This window comes from Neodiprion virginianus, chromosome 5 (genome assembly GCF_021901495.1).
Source record: "Neodiprion virginianus isolate iyNeoVirg1 chromosome 5, iyNeoVirg1.1, whole genome shotgun sequence".
Taxonomy (NCBI): Eukaryota; Metazoa; Arthropoda; class Insecta; order Hymenoptera; family Diprionidae; genus Neodiprion; species Neodiprion virginianus.
This window is the reverse complement of record NC_060881.1, coordinates 18,451,524-18,468,571: the sequence shown is the minus strand read 5'-3', so window position 1 is coordinate 18,468,571 and position 17,048 is coordinate 18,451,524. Positions and strand designations below refer to the sequence as shown.

The following is a 17,048-nucleotide window of genomic DNA, read 5'->3' as shown; positions in this document are numbered from 1 at the left end:
TGCGTTAAATGAAACCGTTTTGAAATGTTTCTGTTCAGAATTGCGTATAGAATGGGGCTATGGAGCCTTTTTTGGTTTGAAGACACGTAGATATCGATATTTGGGGACATACGTATACGTTGAAATGGACCAGGACACTCTCTTAAACCCTTGTTGTACAATTTCGAGAAAATATTTGACACTGTATGTCAATTAATTTTTACAGAGTAATAACTCATGCATATTACGAGTAAACGTTCATTTTATTGCGTCTCCGCAACCGTAATGTCAGCCTAATCCGGGCTTAAGGAGGGAGCCTGCTTTAGAGGCTTCAAAAAATCTATTTTTTTTTTTTGCATAAATGTCTTCCCAAACTATCTAAGAATGTGTCCCCAAAATTTCAGACGCAAATTCGAAATATTTTCGGAGTTACAGAAGAAATAGTGAGCAAGGGTCGATCAGGTATACGAGCGGTTTTTTGAAGTTTTCAACCAGTTTTTTGAAGAGTCTGAACCAGTTTTTTGAAGTTTTGAACCAGTTTTTTGAAAACTCTGAAGGGCAACTCTATGGACCAGGAATCGCTGATTAGCATATTAATGCGGTGAGTTCAAGAAAATTACGATTTTTTATATACGAAAACTTTGACGCACGATTTCTCGGTTTTTCATTTTTACGATTTTTCCTAATTGGCGGGAAAGATAGGGAAAAAACTAAACGTCCTATCGAAACGAAACAAACTGCATTGTACTCGGGATTAAATTCTCTTCTAGTTGAACCTAAAAAACCTTAAGAAAGTTAAGATTAATCCACTTTTTAAACAATCTAAAGTGAGTTTTTTTTTTAATTTGCGAAAAATTGTTGAATTTTTCACTTTTTGTTGAATTTTCTTGGTTTAACTAGAAGCTATACTATTGAGAAGTAAAAATTTTTTTGGGTTCTTTGTTTCAGATGGAAATTGCGACCTGCACCTTTCCCGCCCCACGACAAATGCACACTCGAGACGCCTCGGTGAAATGCTTGTACCAGGCATAATATGACATATATCTTAATGAAAAAATTTAAGAAGACTGCTGAAATATATAACAATAAAACCTGGCAGTTTCGTTTCAATCGGATATTTCTTTCCTTCCCAAAAAAATCCTTGAAAAAATCGATTTTGTGAAGCCTCTAAAGCAGGCTCCCCACTTAAGCCACTTTCTATGGATCATAGCCGCTGGATGAACTACTGTACACTTTGGTTGGTTTAATAGGAGAACAAACCTGATTAGGTTGAGCATTAGGTTGAACGGAAATATTCCTACGGTAATTCGAAAAATTTATTCGATAAGTTACACAAAGATTTTAGGAAGTCTGAAAATATTCTACGCGTTGTTGGAAGTCGAAATCCTACAGTTAATCGGTTTCGTTTTCCTATTCAGTTTATAACTTGATTGTGTTTGTAATCATTACCAATGACTCATAAGCAGTCTCGCAGCTCGCTGGATAACCGAGTCTATTTTATATGCTATAATGTATCGATAGTTACAGAGCCTGTCTACATCAGTTATGTAAACGGTTCAGTCTAATTGTAAGAAAATATTGGAAAAAATTTCTCCTGGATCCTTGAAATTTATTACCCAGAGGAATCAATTCAAAAGTCTACTTACCGTTGGTTTCAAGGCTTTGACAACTGGATTCAAATTGATGATAGTTGCTGATGAGGCAAGCGTGGATCTTGAGCCGACGTTCCCAAGGAAGAGCGGGTGCCACATCCTCGGGAAGAGCGCACAACGGTATTTTGGTTAGCATATGGACCGGTGAGAACATAAGCTTGTACTCGGTGGCCTTCTTGGGGGTCATTTCGACACGTTGAAGGCCTCCGTGGCTCAGGGCTGCAGTGAGAAGCGCCTGACAGTAGCTCGGATTTTTATTCGGTTTCGAATGCAGTTGCCTGAACACACGAATATTCGTCGTTAATTCCACTCTTCGACTTTCAAAATGTCTGAACATCTGAATTCATTCGTGACGGCGATCAGCCGAATCGAATTAATATACGTGCGATTCTTTGATTTCAATCGGGAAAATAGTGTTTCAGAACATTTTTCTGACGCGTATAGGAGAAATACATTTTTTTCAAATCAGTACTTATTTTGAAGAAGTGAAATAATTTTCAATAAATTCTCATGTGCAAACTTAGTGTTACAATAAAAACCAACGACACACTAATTCCAACAAAGTTATAAATGTACAGCAAAAATTATGCCTATTATTTTTCATTTCGTTTCTGGCCATTTTAAAATTCGATCTGTCAAATCATGTATGATCATAAATAAAACTGCAGTAAGCTTTATAGCTAGATATATGTGCTATTGAAAAAATCCATACATCTACCTGAGAACATATAATTTTTGGTACAATTTCGTTGTGTTTTAAAATTAGGTCTTTGTAATGAACGGCAATATGAAGATAGTCTTTTTTCGAAAGAGTACAAAATTTGAAATCAGTTTTGTTAGTAAAAATTGTTGGTGACTAACATTTGATAATAAGCTTGAAACAGTTGAATCCGATGTGAAACATTGTTTTGTCTATATCTTGAAATGAGGGCTTCCTCAGTTCATGAAAAATGTAACCATCTAATTTGGTACGAAAGACAAAATTTTTCATCTCATATTTACATAGATCATCATCGTTATATTCTATTGTAAACTTTCCTCATTCTATTCATATCTCATGAAACAAAAAAGGTTATGAATAATATCTGTAATACTGATTTGTTTTACGAATATCTCACAGATAATTTTGACTATTATCTACGAAACGTGATCTGCTAAGATACGACTCCAAATGGCAATAAATATCCTGATATTAATACCACGTTTGAGTTAACGTCGAAAAAGTAAAAAATATGAGATTCAGATCACCTTTCAAGGAATTCCGGTATGGCTTGTACGTTGAGTATTTGGCAGGCGAGAGCAGTTAAGCACTGTGGATTTATTCTCTCAAGAGTCAGATGCGCTATTCTTTTATCCGCGTAAATTGCGGAAACCGCTTTAGGCACGAGATCATCAAGCGGTATTTCAATCGATGCGATAAGTAGTATATGCTTCACGTCCAGGATAAGGGAGAGCAGCTGCCAAGACTCGAGATCCATGTTTTGTACATTGTCGATCAGTATGCACCGCCTCACTTTTGGCTAAAAAAACGAGATTGGTAAAAAGAAACGATCGTAATCCTGAAACATTCCCGAGTTAATACAAATTTCAAAACCTTAGCATTTTTTCACGAAAATAATTTCGTTCAAAGCTTGAAAATCGGGTCCAATTTTGAATTTGACATCGATATTTGTGAATTGTAATAAGACCGATGGAAATATGAGTCACAATTAACAAAATTATTTCATTTGGAAGCAAAAAAAATATTGTGATGAATTACGGATTTTGAATGAGTTTACTTACAAGTAAAATTTTTACTATTGATCACATTTATTTTCCGAATTACAAAAATGCTAACGAGAATTATAAGTTTAGTGTTTTAGAAACTAGTTTTCATCCGAGACAATCCATTCCATTTCTTTTTTTTTTTTTCACTATAGAGACAATCGATTTTAATTTCAAAGTTATCGATTATTTACCATAGCAAAAATCCCCTTCAAGATCTTGACAGTCTGTGCCTGTCGCTCAAATTCGGGTTCTGAAGTACATCGCTTCGAAATAGGGAATCTCACCCTCATGATTTCGTTTAGGTAACAAAATTCCTCTAGTGAAACTACATTACCTAATTGTTTCACCATCTTTTGCTCTCTCACTTCAACCGAACAGTATTCATCGATATCGAGGATCTGTATGACAAATAAGATCATCAAGGTGTGCGGATATTTAAATTTTAACTTGGAAGATCGAGTTATGTATTCTTATAAATGTCGAAATTTTATTATCAGGTTCAACAGATTCTAATTCAGGTACTGGAGTTGTGGTTAATATTACATTTCACAATCTGATTGAATTAAGAGAAAAGATTGTTAAGATCTTTTTAATTTAAGACCGAAATTTTTTACGAAAAGCACAGAAAATTTGGGAATTATTGGTGGTCATTAGAGATGATTAGAAAAAAAACGATAAAGTACTAAATTGTGGGATAAAACTCATAAAGAAATCAATATTAAATTGTAAAAAGATTTTGTCACATTTGGAAATGGTACAGCTGCACTTTTTGGAACAATCTTTGGAATAAACGGCATGTTACTTGAAATTTCTTAGAGTTCAAAGGTTGATATGAAGATTTGAAAAAAAAAAATAAATAAAATAACATGTTCATCAGAGACAGATCACTTACCTCGGTAAGTATGGGATAGATCACGGAATAAGGTTCGATCGCGAACTCTGGAGTCAGAGTTAGTGTGACCGTGGCTATATCTCTGGATTTGATCAGGGTCACGAATCCGTCGAGGAGCCTTGATTTTCCGCTGCCACTTTGACCCTGCGAATAGCGTTACCCAGCGTTTATTATCTGTTTGTTTAAAAATTTTCGAATGGGATCCTAAAATTGTCTCCAAAATTCATCTCCCAGATAAATAAAATTGTAACTATAATGTGACACGTAAATTAGATGCAGGCCAAATCAGTTTTTGGATTCTAGATCAATTCCGTAAAGACATCGATTGTCGCATCGAGAACCAGACCCGCTATTCGATTTTTTGAGCTTTTCCAAAAAATTTGTATTCATTGCAGAAAACTCGCTGACTTATGTGTTTATTATGAAAATTATAAGGAATGATCACTTTTCCAAAAATCGTCTAAAATACTTGGAAGATTTTGTGTTAGCCTGAATCACTTGAAAAAGTGGCTTTTCAAATTGGTGTTACCGAAAAAATCGTAATTTACAAAGTGTGAAAAAAAATAAATCCGTTCCACATCGATTCAAACAACTTAAAGAATAGAGAATGAACTCAGAGCTCTCATAAAAGGATCTTATCACTTCATAATTATTTCTTTGTCGCCTGACTTAACCCGAATATTACTGTGCTACTAAAACTTTAAATATAACCGTTTATACTTTCACCAAAATTCCAGCATGTTCCCGGTTTGCTAGCCCAATGTCGTCCAATGAGAGACTCAGAATATTCATCTCGACTTTCCGGCCTAAAATCGGGTATCCGGTAAGCAACTCGGGGTCCGTTTTCCCGAAATTCCTGTACCAATTTCACATTACCCAGTAATGGTCTCACAGTTGACTATATTAAAGTTTTTCCGAATATTTGCTTATTGCGAAACGTGGGTTTATGGAACTCGGGGTCTCAATACATTTCGCTAAAGGAGTCAGTTAGAGTATCCATAACTGTTATGGTCAGGATACGGGTAATTTTTAGTAAAATAATTTAAGTATAAAAGTAGAGTAAACCGAACAAACTGATTTTGCGTTGCAATTACCAAAAAAGGATCGACAATATCGCAAAATGGTTACGTGTACCTCGTTTTGTGTAATCCCAATAACATTCAAACAGTTTTTTTAACAATACCGGTTTTACTGAATTTTTCTAGTTACAAATGAATTCTAGAACAAATGAAATTTTTCTCAGTATACTTAACAATCTGTATCAAGAAGATCGAAGGATTTCTTAATTCCTTCCTAATACATATACAAATTCACTATGTTGCCTCTGCCATTTTGAATTTCATAACCAAACAAATTTTTTATTTGACTATATATTATACTAACAATTATCTGCAAAAATAAATCAACATGCGAAAATTGTTGATAAAAATTGATTTTGGATCTGAAACTGAACAACAGTACCAAATTTTCCGAAAACCTGAACATCTGAATTCTTCAAAACGTCATGTAATCAGTAATTCATCTTCGATTCTCATCATGAAATTAATGTTGGGTTATATTATACAGAAAATTGAACTTCTGAAACGCGCAAACTTCGAGAAATTTCTAAGATAGATTTGAACTGAGATTATTATTATTATTATTAATGTTATTCGTACGTTATTAAAGTGTTACATATTTATGCATTCTTACGCGACATCATCGATATATTCGTAGATTACGCTAAATCCGACACCCTTAAGCATCTTGCTGTCTTGTTGAATGAATCTGTCCCACGGCAAGTCGCTGCGCAGTAATGTTGTCAGATCACAGGTGACCTGTGCTGTCAATAAGAAAAAATGAAAAAAATCCAGAATCTGTAACACTCGTTGAATAATCGATTCTAATGAGACAAGCATGGGTCGGAAACGAATTGATCGAAATCTTTTCGATGGTCTAGGATTTTTTCTCCAAATTCATTTCGTTTCTAGGTGTAATTTTCCTAAGAAATTACAAGCATTGGGGTTTGTCACAAGTTTTTCAACGCTTGTATTAACTATCGTAGTTTCTTAAAAGTGCGTCGAAATTCATCTTTCCTGGGAGACATAAAATTTAACAGAACTTTTCACTTCTGAAGTTTGCAGGCCGATTTTTGTTCAACTTTAACTTCATTGGGAAAATTGATAATGTTTTACAGTTTGGCTTTTCACTTGAGGACCTGTTTGTTTATAAGAATATTATCGTTTTATCCTAATATGGAGAAAAGGTAGGAAATCGAGATCTGAAACTTAATCTCAAAATGAATTCAAGACAATGAAAGAGAATTATGCAAAATGGTGTCAAAAATTTTCATGAAACAATACGGCAAAAAGTAGGAATATCTTTCACCTTTTCTATGCACGTGGTTCCCAGCTCCATCGCTTTCTGCAAAGGTGAACCGATCACGATATATTCGCGCCGTAAGGTGTGTCCAACGATTCCGCAGTGCGCCATTCCTGTATCACAATATCATACGTCGCAAAGTATTTCGATAACAGGATCAAAAATCATTAAAATTAAACATGACATACATGAGTTATCAAAAATAAATTCAGTAATGGACCCCGCAGAATCCTAATAGAATCTGGCTTCCGGTGAAATCGGCTGGATTTTCAGTATGTTATAAAATATATCCTCCCAATCAAAAGTTCTCATGGACGCAAGTCCCAAAAATCAGTAGTTTCCGAGATACAGACTTCGGAAGAAAGATTTTTTGATATTTATGGATTTTGTGATTTTCATGAACTACAAAGCTTCAAGGAGGCTTGAAATCTAACAAATCACTCAAGGAATCGCACGATTGATTCTCAAATATAGGCAGGAAGCTGTGATTAATTTGATCAACACATTGATTCGATCCATGAACTCGCTGGTTTACTGGAAAAAGGTGCACGTCAGATTTCGCGTGAAGAACGAGACCCTGGGACTCTTGCAATAATCGACTTGTCCTTGTGCGGAGCCTCTGCGAATCGGCTGTGTAGTTTTTGAATGATATATTTAATTTTAAATCCCCCTTAAAGCTTCGTAATTCGTAAAAATCACGTAATCCACAGATATTAAAAAAATCCATACACCCCTCTTCCAAAGCCTATATCTCGGAAACTACTGATTTTTTGGACTTGTGTCCGGGAGAATTTTTAATCGAGAGGACATGTACCATAAATATACTGAAATTCAAGCAAATTCAATCGAAAGCCAATTTCTACAAGGATTCTGCGGGGTCCTTTAAAAGGATAAATCATGGTTATACTTATAGACAATTTGGTTTCCACTGTGTCATCTTACCGGTTGTAATGCTGACGGAAACTTTTTGCACACCGTAGAAATTTTTCATTAAATTTCGCACTTCGACACCAGTTTGCAAAGCAGTCTTGCTAACGGATTCATTTGAATTTTTCTCGAGCCCGAACACAGTGAGAAAACTGATGTCCTTGTGAAATAACCACACTCTGATTACGCATCCTCCCCGATCCTTGATCATGCTACAAATATTAAGCAACAGCATCGTCTTCAGCAACTCTAAATATCGAGTGTATATTTTCTCTTATTCAAATTCTGAGTCAGCTAGAGAATTTGAAACAAAAACAGCAGCAAAATTTTATTTACGTATGCAAAGACGAAAAAGAAAAACGAATATAGAATAAGTGCCAGTCTTGTAAGTAACACTTTTCAAAGTTTTGAAATTGATTAAAATTATGCCAAATCAATTTTCAGCTTAATTAGAATAATTTCACAACAGCTTTGCACTGTCGGCATCAAATATCAATAAACAGTAAGTGAACTTATTGAATGATCAAGCCGACCTTGAGCGCTACGTTATCGACAGATATACAGCCTTATTATACATGGTGAATTCCTAAGAATCACGGTTGTGACCGTATTATACTGAAAACGCTGCAATCCCGGAGGCTGGGGTGTGCGGGGCGTGCGAGAAAGAGGAATATATAAAAGCCTCCCCGTCACTAGCGACATCTGCCACATTTTCAGGTCACGGTTTTAGAGACGGAGTGTTCGGACCTGTGTTGATGACCGTGCTAACGATCCTAACGATAGAGTGATCCGTTGTGTACTACAGAATAATGCGCATGCGCTACTATCGAACAGCAATTATTTGCCAGGGGGACCAACCGTCATGAACGTAACCTCAAAAATTTGACAGTTGTCGCTGGTAGTTGTATTGAACACCGACAGAGGTTAAAATTTTTGAGGTTACATACCGGAACAATCTCTTGAAACTTGAAAATCAACTTCGCATGCGCCAAATAATTCAATCTCATTGGTCGGCGAAATCTTCCCGCAGCGATATTTTTGTCTGCGATGCAGGCGAGCCAACGTACGCGACATGTGTACGCTTGAATTTTCAAAGAGCGTAAGCATTAAATTCCGACCGTTCTTTGAAGAATCAACTTTTCGACCCAATACCAAATGCTTCCCAAACCTTTCCGAGTCACTACGTCAATTATTTGAGATTCTAACCTCGAAATTTCGTATCAACTACATCGCCGGCAGAAACAGTTTGACAGCTGAAAACTCGGGATGGTCAGCCTGCACGAACAGCCGATAAAACTCGCGCATGCGCAGTTGATTTTCAAGTTTCAAGAGATTGTCCCGGTACATACATCGCGGCGAAATGCTGTCTAAATTGATGACGGTTGGTCGCCCTGGAATCTCTATTCAGCATGCAAGGACGTACAGCGCTTTTAAGCATCAACAAGGCAAATTGTCCAGAATGGAAAAACCGTATTCTCACCCAACTAAGTGTACAAAGATGTCATCGACCAATATAAGTAGATCTTGAACAGAACATTTCATCGGTATAACATTTACGTACATCGCTGTTACTTGGCGAAATTCTGTCAAATATTCCAAGGGCTGATCAGTATCTGTCTGAAATAATTGACGTAAACAGATTAAAATATCCTATTACAATAATGATTTACGGTTTTGTGACACGGTGTTATGTATTATTCACAGTGCACTGGTTTATTCAATCTCACCAGACGAAGTACTGATTCGACGACGAATGTCCTTAGCTGTTTACCAATTTGACGAAGTACGGCCTCGGTGATCGCTGGCCGAGCAGCTGAAATTATTAGACAATAATTTGTAGGATTTAGTAATATATTTTTCTGTTGTTATTTAATCTAGTAATTGCTATTAATTGTAAAAATCTCACCAATGATCAAATCGTCGTAAGGATCGATTCTCTCCCAATATACCGAAAAATTCTCGTCAACTGTAAACAATTTCGTCCTCCTTGAGCTGTCCGATTTCCCAAGTATGGTTGTTCTTTTCGCAGCTTGCCTGGCAGACGTTTTTAAACTCTGTATCTAGAAGTAGGCCCAAAAAACAACTATTGTATGTAATTACGAGACAGACGTGAATGCATTCTCACAACTTTAAAAATTTAATTCTACGGTCAGTGATAAAAAGAACTCGAATTTGACTGAAATTTATTTATATATCAAGAGATATGTCAAGTTTAAAATATTTTAGTTTGAGTATCTAAAAATGTATTAACGTAGTATTCACGCATTTTTTCTTACAATCAGTCCGTGCTTTTACTTCAATGAAGTAAACATTCAGCTGATTTATTAGAATCTTTGAACTTGCAAGAACGTCATTTTACTTCGATTCAGCGTCAAACTGCAAGTTTCATAGTTACATCAAGTTTTTGCGAACTTTTTAATAAGCACAACTACTGAAATTTTAATCATTAGTAACCGCAGCATATCTCCCGATCGGCAGGATTCGGAAGTATGCGTTTTGCAGCTATATTACAGATGTCTAAATGAAATGGTAAAATTTGACAAATTCAACATTCAACTCCGCATGCGCAAGCTATGTCAGATTTTTATGCAGGCTGGCCACCTTAAACTTTAGTCGTCAAACGCAGCTTGCAGAGGTTATATGGGCGATGCTATTGTTTTCAGGTTAAACAGACCTGGAATAGTAGATTTATTTATTCGCGAATGCTTGGCAATTTTGTATTGTGAACTGACTAATAAGTGATGGTAAGTTGACATCTCATGTCTCGTTTCGAGTAAGTTGGCTCCCCTGCGATAGAGATGAAAATGTTACCGCGCCACGATCTCACGTTTCAATAGAACCCATTCATTTTGCCCATGCGCAGTAGGTGACTCAATCTGGTAAGTTTCAACGCTTTCCATTGGAGAATTTGAACGTTACCTTCACGTTGTAAGTGTCCTTAATCACGTATTCGTAGGTTGAAGGATTGCAATGTCCCCAGGCACTTCCAGCCAGCACCAGATCGCCAGGTAGGCAAACCTTTTTAGCCAGTTTGACTTCTTCCAGCGGTGGACCAGCCAAAAGATAGTGATAACTGCCATTCCCGCCGATTACCATGAAAGTCAGGTTTCCAGCGGAGACAGTAAACCTCACTGGTATACCAATGAAAGTAAAAGAAATACAACAAAGAGGAATTGACATCGATAATTAAAGAAATGATTTAGATCGAATAAGACGAGAAACACTGACGTTTCAGAGTAACGTTTACGACTGTCTGGAAATTCCCGACTGCTTCCTGGATCCTCAAACCGCAGGTTATAACCTCGTGCAGGATGTTGAATATCAATTGATCCTTTCGTACACTCCAGATTGCCAATAGTCCGGTTCCTGTTCAAGGAAGGCTCTGAGTTCATAGAATAAAAGGGTGCGGACTTTCACGCAGATTGATACAAAAATGAAATTAAAGATAAATCAAGTGGAAACTCTAATCTTGACGTCGACTTTCAGTAGATTTTCAAGTCCACAGGCCAATTGAAAAAGTGCCAGGACTGAATAGTTTTGAAATAATGGTTGATGGTAGTATTTCACGCTTGGATTATTCGCTTATAACTTCACGGTAAACTAAGCGATATTTACTTATCATTTTTCAAATCGAAGGATATAGGATCGGGAATGTCGTAAAATGTAGTGCAACAGCGAAAATGTTATGACATAGGTTTAAATCACCTTAGAATACAAAGACTAAAAGGTCGTAATATTTCGCTAATATTATCCCTGACAAGAATTCCGTTCGACGCGAATAGATACGCACAAAAAATATATCGAAACAGTGAAAAAACAGACAGAAAACCGATTCTGCCTGTTTTCTAACGGTTTTTAGCACAGTTTCTGTACGTGTCTATATGCGTTTGGACAATTTCCGTAACTCACTTTCTTTGAGAATATGAACAAGTTCGGTAGATTTACTAACATCTGTACGTCAAACTCATTTTCCACAATTTACCTGTAATTTTGATGACATCACCGCCGTAGGAATAAACAGCTTGGACAATGTAACCGAAGTAGGCATTTAGAGTTGCGTTTAGACTGATGGAGCCACCTTGGCCAGCGTGTTTATACATTTCACAAAGCATCGTCAATCCTGAATAATTAAAAAATCAGTACCGTATCATACAAATCGATGAAAACAACAAGGGTCGGATTTTCGATAGATTGATTGGTTAAACATCAATAATTTTTATGAATTTTATTATAAGATAGTCGTACATTGAATGTAATTCATCAAATTAATGTCATATTCGTGATCTACAGAGATCTCTTCCAAAATAGAGTCATAGAAAATCCTGAAATTCTGAACAAAGGCTTTGATATCGATGCTTCATTTCCAAGTGCTTCAAAATTGTTCAAAAACTGAAATCAAACGAATCTGCTAGTTTTTTTTTTCAAGCAATTTTGAAGCGATTTGAAACATATTATCGATATCTAAGCCTTTGTTTATAATTCCAATACTTTCGTTTCTTGATTTACAAAGATATCTCCGCAAATAACGAATACATTAGTTTAATAAATATGTAATGTAAAAGTGTCTTATGATAAAATTGATAAAAAGTACGGATGTTTGGCGAACCAACCTCTTTAAACTAACCGGAAACATCAGCCAACAAAACTATCCCGATAAATGTCCTGGGATCCTTTTTAAGAAGATTGGCTCTATTCACCAATTCATCAGGCACCATTGTTGCCAGGAGTCTAATCCGTCTGTTTTGCGACTGAATCTCCATTACCTGTGAATGGTTACTTGAAAATTAGTTCGCTGCTAATAAATAACCCAGAACTAAAAATTAACACTCGATTCGGAAGAAGAAATTGCCTTTAACGCTAATGAGTCACTGAGCTCGAATTTCACCTTGAACATTTTTCAAACTGCTCGTAGAGTCCTTTGATCGTGGAAATGGGCCTCTGGGCACCATTCTTCATGTGAAATAAAGTCTTTGTTTTGACACATTTGGCACTTTCTTTAGCTTTACCGATGTTTTACAATATTTAAATAATCAATTTAGGTTGGAAAAAGTGCGAGCTTCTTCTGCGATCCTTAAACAATACCTGGATACTTTTTTAGATTTTTAGAACTCATTATTGAAGCAAAATATCACCTTTGCTGTAATTAGTCCTAACACGACGGCGTCAAACGTCTTATATTGTGTCCGATTATAATTATCAAAGGCTACGTATCGCAACGTAAAAGGGGTATAAAAACCGTATTCTAAATGCAATTCTGAACAAAAACACACCTATTCATTTTATTTTTACCCCAGTATGAAACAATAAGAAATTTCGATCATGGTTACGTATTTTTCATGTCATATCTTTATTTTTGCGCAAAATCATCATTTTTGGTGTGTTATTATTCCGAATTGCATATAAAATCCGGTTGATAATAATTATTTTGTGTTCCTGATCCGTGCACCGGATATTAAGAGATAACTCGGTCCATGTAAAAATCATGTATAGTATTCCCTTAAGAGTTATTTTACAGTCAACCCGTACGTACTGCTCTATTTGTAGTCAAACCGGATTTCTAAATTTTTAAGGATTTCATATCGTTTCCAAATTTTCAATAATTTTAACGTATTTTCCTGAAAGTTCTTGTTCCTGGCTTGAAAAGAGTTACAAACATTTCATTAAAAAACAGCCAATTTGATAGAATTTAGATGTCGCCAAATCTTTTACACAATCTCAGATATTTCAAACCGAATATTTTCAGAAAATTTTACCTATCTCGAAAAATCTTAAAAGCGTTCAGGAGGTTCCCATACGATGTCGATAGATTTAATGAAATTGCAGGAATCGCAAAAATTTTAGGTAATACCTTCTAAGTATCTCAATAGTTTCACGTTTTCTGTTAAAACTTTGACGTGAATCCAAAATATTTGTCAAGCTTAAAATTATCTGGCAAATAGCAAGATTTTTTAAAAAAATGTCCAAGGTTTGAAATGCTTTAAAGGATAGTTCACGTTCCGAAATAATTTCAATTCGTAACTATGCAATCCATTCGACAGTTTTTAAGTAAGTATATTGGTATTATTACGATACACTCCGAGTACCTTAATCTTCGAATCAACGCGAGTTCGTCGCTGTTTCAGAAATTTGTATCTTCTGTCAAAAATATTGCATTGATTTCTCAATGGGTGCTCGATTTGCAATCTGTTACCGAACGTGGATAAATGAAAAATCTTGCCTCTGGTAAGCTTTGCGTTATCTCTTTGAAAACTGGGGCGAAAAATTCAGCCCTCCATCTGGGGCTGTTTTCTTCCTGATAACTAACTTTGCTAGGATTTCTCCAACGTTCTCCTGGAAGCACGAGTTTTTTTCGTTTTAATAATCACTATACGATTATTCTTATTGCTGTGTATATATTTGTTTGCTCTGTTTTTGAAACCAGACACTCAATACTCGCGTCGATACGTTAAATATGCTTTGTTTTATTGCGATGTCAACTTACCTTGCATTTTTTAACTGATTGTGAAGGTTAAAACCTTTCGTATTACCTTTAACAACAGGCGAGAAGCTTGCGAGTAATTTTCATTAATGATCTTACTTCAATAACATCGCTTCAATTGTCATACTTATAACGAGTGTCTGATATTTATCAAAAAAATTCACCAAGATTTTGGCATCGCGGGGTTAAAAATTTTCAGACACCTGAAGGCTCTTTTCTTAAAAATAACATGCCTTTTTTAAATCTTTAATCAAGGTACTAATGGTTATGTAGGGGAAAAAATGACTGGAAAAAACGTTTTTTACACCAGGTTGCTTGAATGGAAGAAAACATGCGAAAAATTGATCGAAGAATAATTCAAAGATTGAATATTTGTACATAAATAACTTATATATTTTCAAGATTATACATATAATATGTATATGGGGCATTTCACATCAAATTAGCAGCTGATGATTTTCAAAAATAGTGTGTTCGGAATTGTTTTTTCATTTTTTCAAATTTCACCGGTGGCTAAAAATATCTGATAAAATTTCTGAGATTCACTTGAGTCGGTAAGAACATCATACTAAAAAATGATTAAAATTATAGTGGGTGAGGTACATGGGCTACTAATTTGACGTGGAATGCTCCATACAGAATGGAATGTCAGTTATCATTACCATAATTAAATTGTAGCAAAAGAATTTTTTATATATATCATCATGTCCATGTTGATAACACAAATATTTATAATGTACACATCTTGGAAATACAAGGAAAAATTAGAAAAAAAAATCACATTGATCCACATTGATTTTTTCGAATGATAAATAATACTATTATATATAGACGGAATTGTAATCAAATGTTACTATTATAAGAATATTATAAAATATAGTTGTATTTATACTTTAGTCCAAATGCGTCTATTCAAAACCGTCTGTTTACCGTTAACGAAACATGTCAGTCACGTTTTATTTAAGATGCGAACAAAAACAAAAAAAAAAAAACTAATATTGCGAGATAATAAATAAAATATCATTATGACTTCAAATCCAAGTCGATGAAATTAAAAACTAGAAAATGAAAAAAAAGAGGGAAAAGTAAATAAACTTTAAGTTATGTGTGTAAATGTTTTACGTTGATAAAGCAAAGTAATAAACGCGCATAATCAAGTGAATAAATATTATTAAACATGTTTTATGGATTTGTCAATCCCGCGTTTACAATAATTATATTGTAACTTGTTATCCAGATTGTCGATACATAACGTTTTTGAAACGACGCCGCGAATTATGGACTTTATTTTTTCAATTCGCATAGGTAGGATGATAGTTATCACGTTTTGTCAGTCTTCTTATAGTACCTGTATGATAGATATGATATAATATATTTCTTTTATGTAATATAATTCCGAATAGTCTTTGGATAAGAGAAAAAAAAAATGAACGCGAACTGATAAGAAAGGAATCATTGGATACCTTAATTTTGATCATTACTATTGTGCAAGGCATTTTCTGTAAGTGGTTCTCCTTTTTATGTTAAATTTTTTTCACTGATCGTATATATTAAGATTATTATATATAAGAGTACAAAACTATAGAGATTTTCATTTTGAGATATTTGATCTCAGATAATTAAACTTACTCTCAACATTTAAATATCTCTTGCAATGTTATGAACTCATTATAAGTGTTCATACTCACGTTTTTCATTCATCATTTAAACATGTATACAGAAATAATCATGTAGAACAATTAAACATGTATACACACATCATCATGTAGAACTATATCATCAATCATTCATTCATCCGCTGTTTGTTTCTTGCTCTTTGTTGTAGGTTTTTAAATTATTTTCTCACACAGTTTATGCATGTCTAAATTATCAAATTTAGACATGCATAAACTGTGTGAGAAAATAATTTAAAAACCAACCCAATCTCTCAGCTCTAAGGTGTGAATGTTTCTCACAGATCACACGCATTGAACTCTGTTATTATTTGATGATTTTATCAAAGTTCTACACACATAATCATGTAGAACAATATTATCAATCATTTATTCATTCATTCGCTGTTTGTTTCTTGCTCTTCGTGTTAGGTTTCCAAATTATTTTCTCACCCAACTTATAATGCATGTCTAAATTATCAACCCAATCTCTCAGCTCTAAGGTGTGAATGTTTCTCACAAACCACACGCATTGAACTCTGTTATTATTTTATGATTTTATCAAAGTTCTACACACATAATCATGTAGAACAATATTATCAATCATTTATTCATTCATTCGCTGTTTGTTTCTTGCTCTTCGTTTTAGGTTTCCAAATTATTTTCTCACCCAACTTATAATGCGTGTCTAAATTGTCAACCCAATCTCTCAGCTCTTAGGTATGAATTTTTCTCACAGGTCCCACGCATTGAACTCTGTTATTATTTTATGATTTCACCAAATTGCAAAATTTAAATCATAATTTCTCGAAAAACATTGAGCTCTAATTATCTTGACTGTTCTCTCCTTCGCTGTACTTTATTTTCTTTGACTTATTGTTCGCTTGTAACGTAACAACGTGACTCACTCAATGACAATAACATTAATAACATGAATATCAAGAACTGCAAATACAGTGTACACGTACTTCTTTACTCTGATCTAATCTGATAACAATGAAAATAATAATAATAATTGCACCTCAAGTTACGAAAAAGAGCTTACCGCCTTCGCAGGACGTTTTTTTAAATTTAATTTTATATGTTTGTCGTATATGTATCTGTTCGTTTGCTTATTTCCCTTTTTTGACTAGAGTTCATAAGATGTTCGCTTTGTGGTTCTGACACGAAGAACATTCTTATGATTCACCGCTAACTCAGATCGAAGCTCAAATTCCCACCCTGAAGAACAGCTCAGCCATAAATTCAAGTGTCGCTCTAGCCGAATTTCTTTTCGTTTTTTCTATTCTTAGCCAAACTCTAACTGTAAGTTAATTCAATAAACGGCTTCCGATTTTTAA

At 34.8% G+C, this 17,048-nt stretch overlaps 1 protein-coding gene across 1 annotated transcript; it reads right to left on the bottom strand.

Annotated features, from left to right (window-relative positions):
* Positions 1–1,176: 1,176 nt before the first annotated feature.
* Positions 1,177–14,066, bottom strand: LOC124305583 (adenylate cyclase type 10-like). Its single transcript, XM_046765162.1, has 17 exons — positions 14,060–14,066; positions 13,796–13,908; positions 12,203–12,341; positions 11,561–11,698; positions 10,498–10,709; positions 9,485–9,638; positions 9,306–9,391; positions 9,059–9,195; positions 7,594–7,790; positions 5,983–6,112; positions 5,011–5,146; positions 4,291–4,434; positions 3,590–3,796; positions 2,880–3,151; positions 1,626–1,909; positions 1,429–1,483; positions 1,177–1,276 (listed from the first exon to the last, which is right to left on the bottom strand). The coding sequence occupies exons 1-17, from the start codon at positions 14,064–14,066 to the stop codon at positions 1,177–1,179; spliced, it is 2,511 nt and encodes an 836-aa protein (XP_046621118.1).
* Positions 14,067–17,048: the final 2,982 nt, after the last annotated feature.

Coding starts and splice junctions, on each gene's coding strand:
- LOC124305583 (XM_046765162.1), bottom strand. Junction 9,196..9,305: donor TCGAATCAGTACTTCGTCTG/GTGAGATTGAAT, acceptor CAATTATTTCAG/ACAGATACTGATCAGCCCTT. Junction 3,152..3,589: donor TGAAGGGGATTTTTGCTATG/GTAAATAATCGA, acceptor TCGTTTTTTTAG/CCAAAAGTGAGGCGGTGCAT.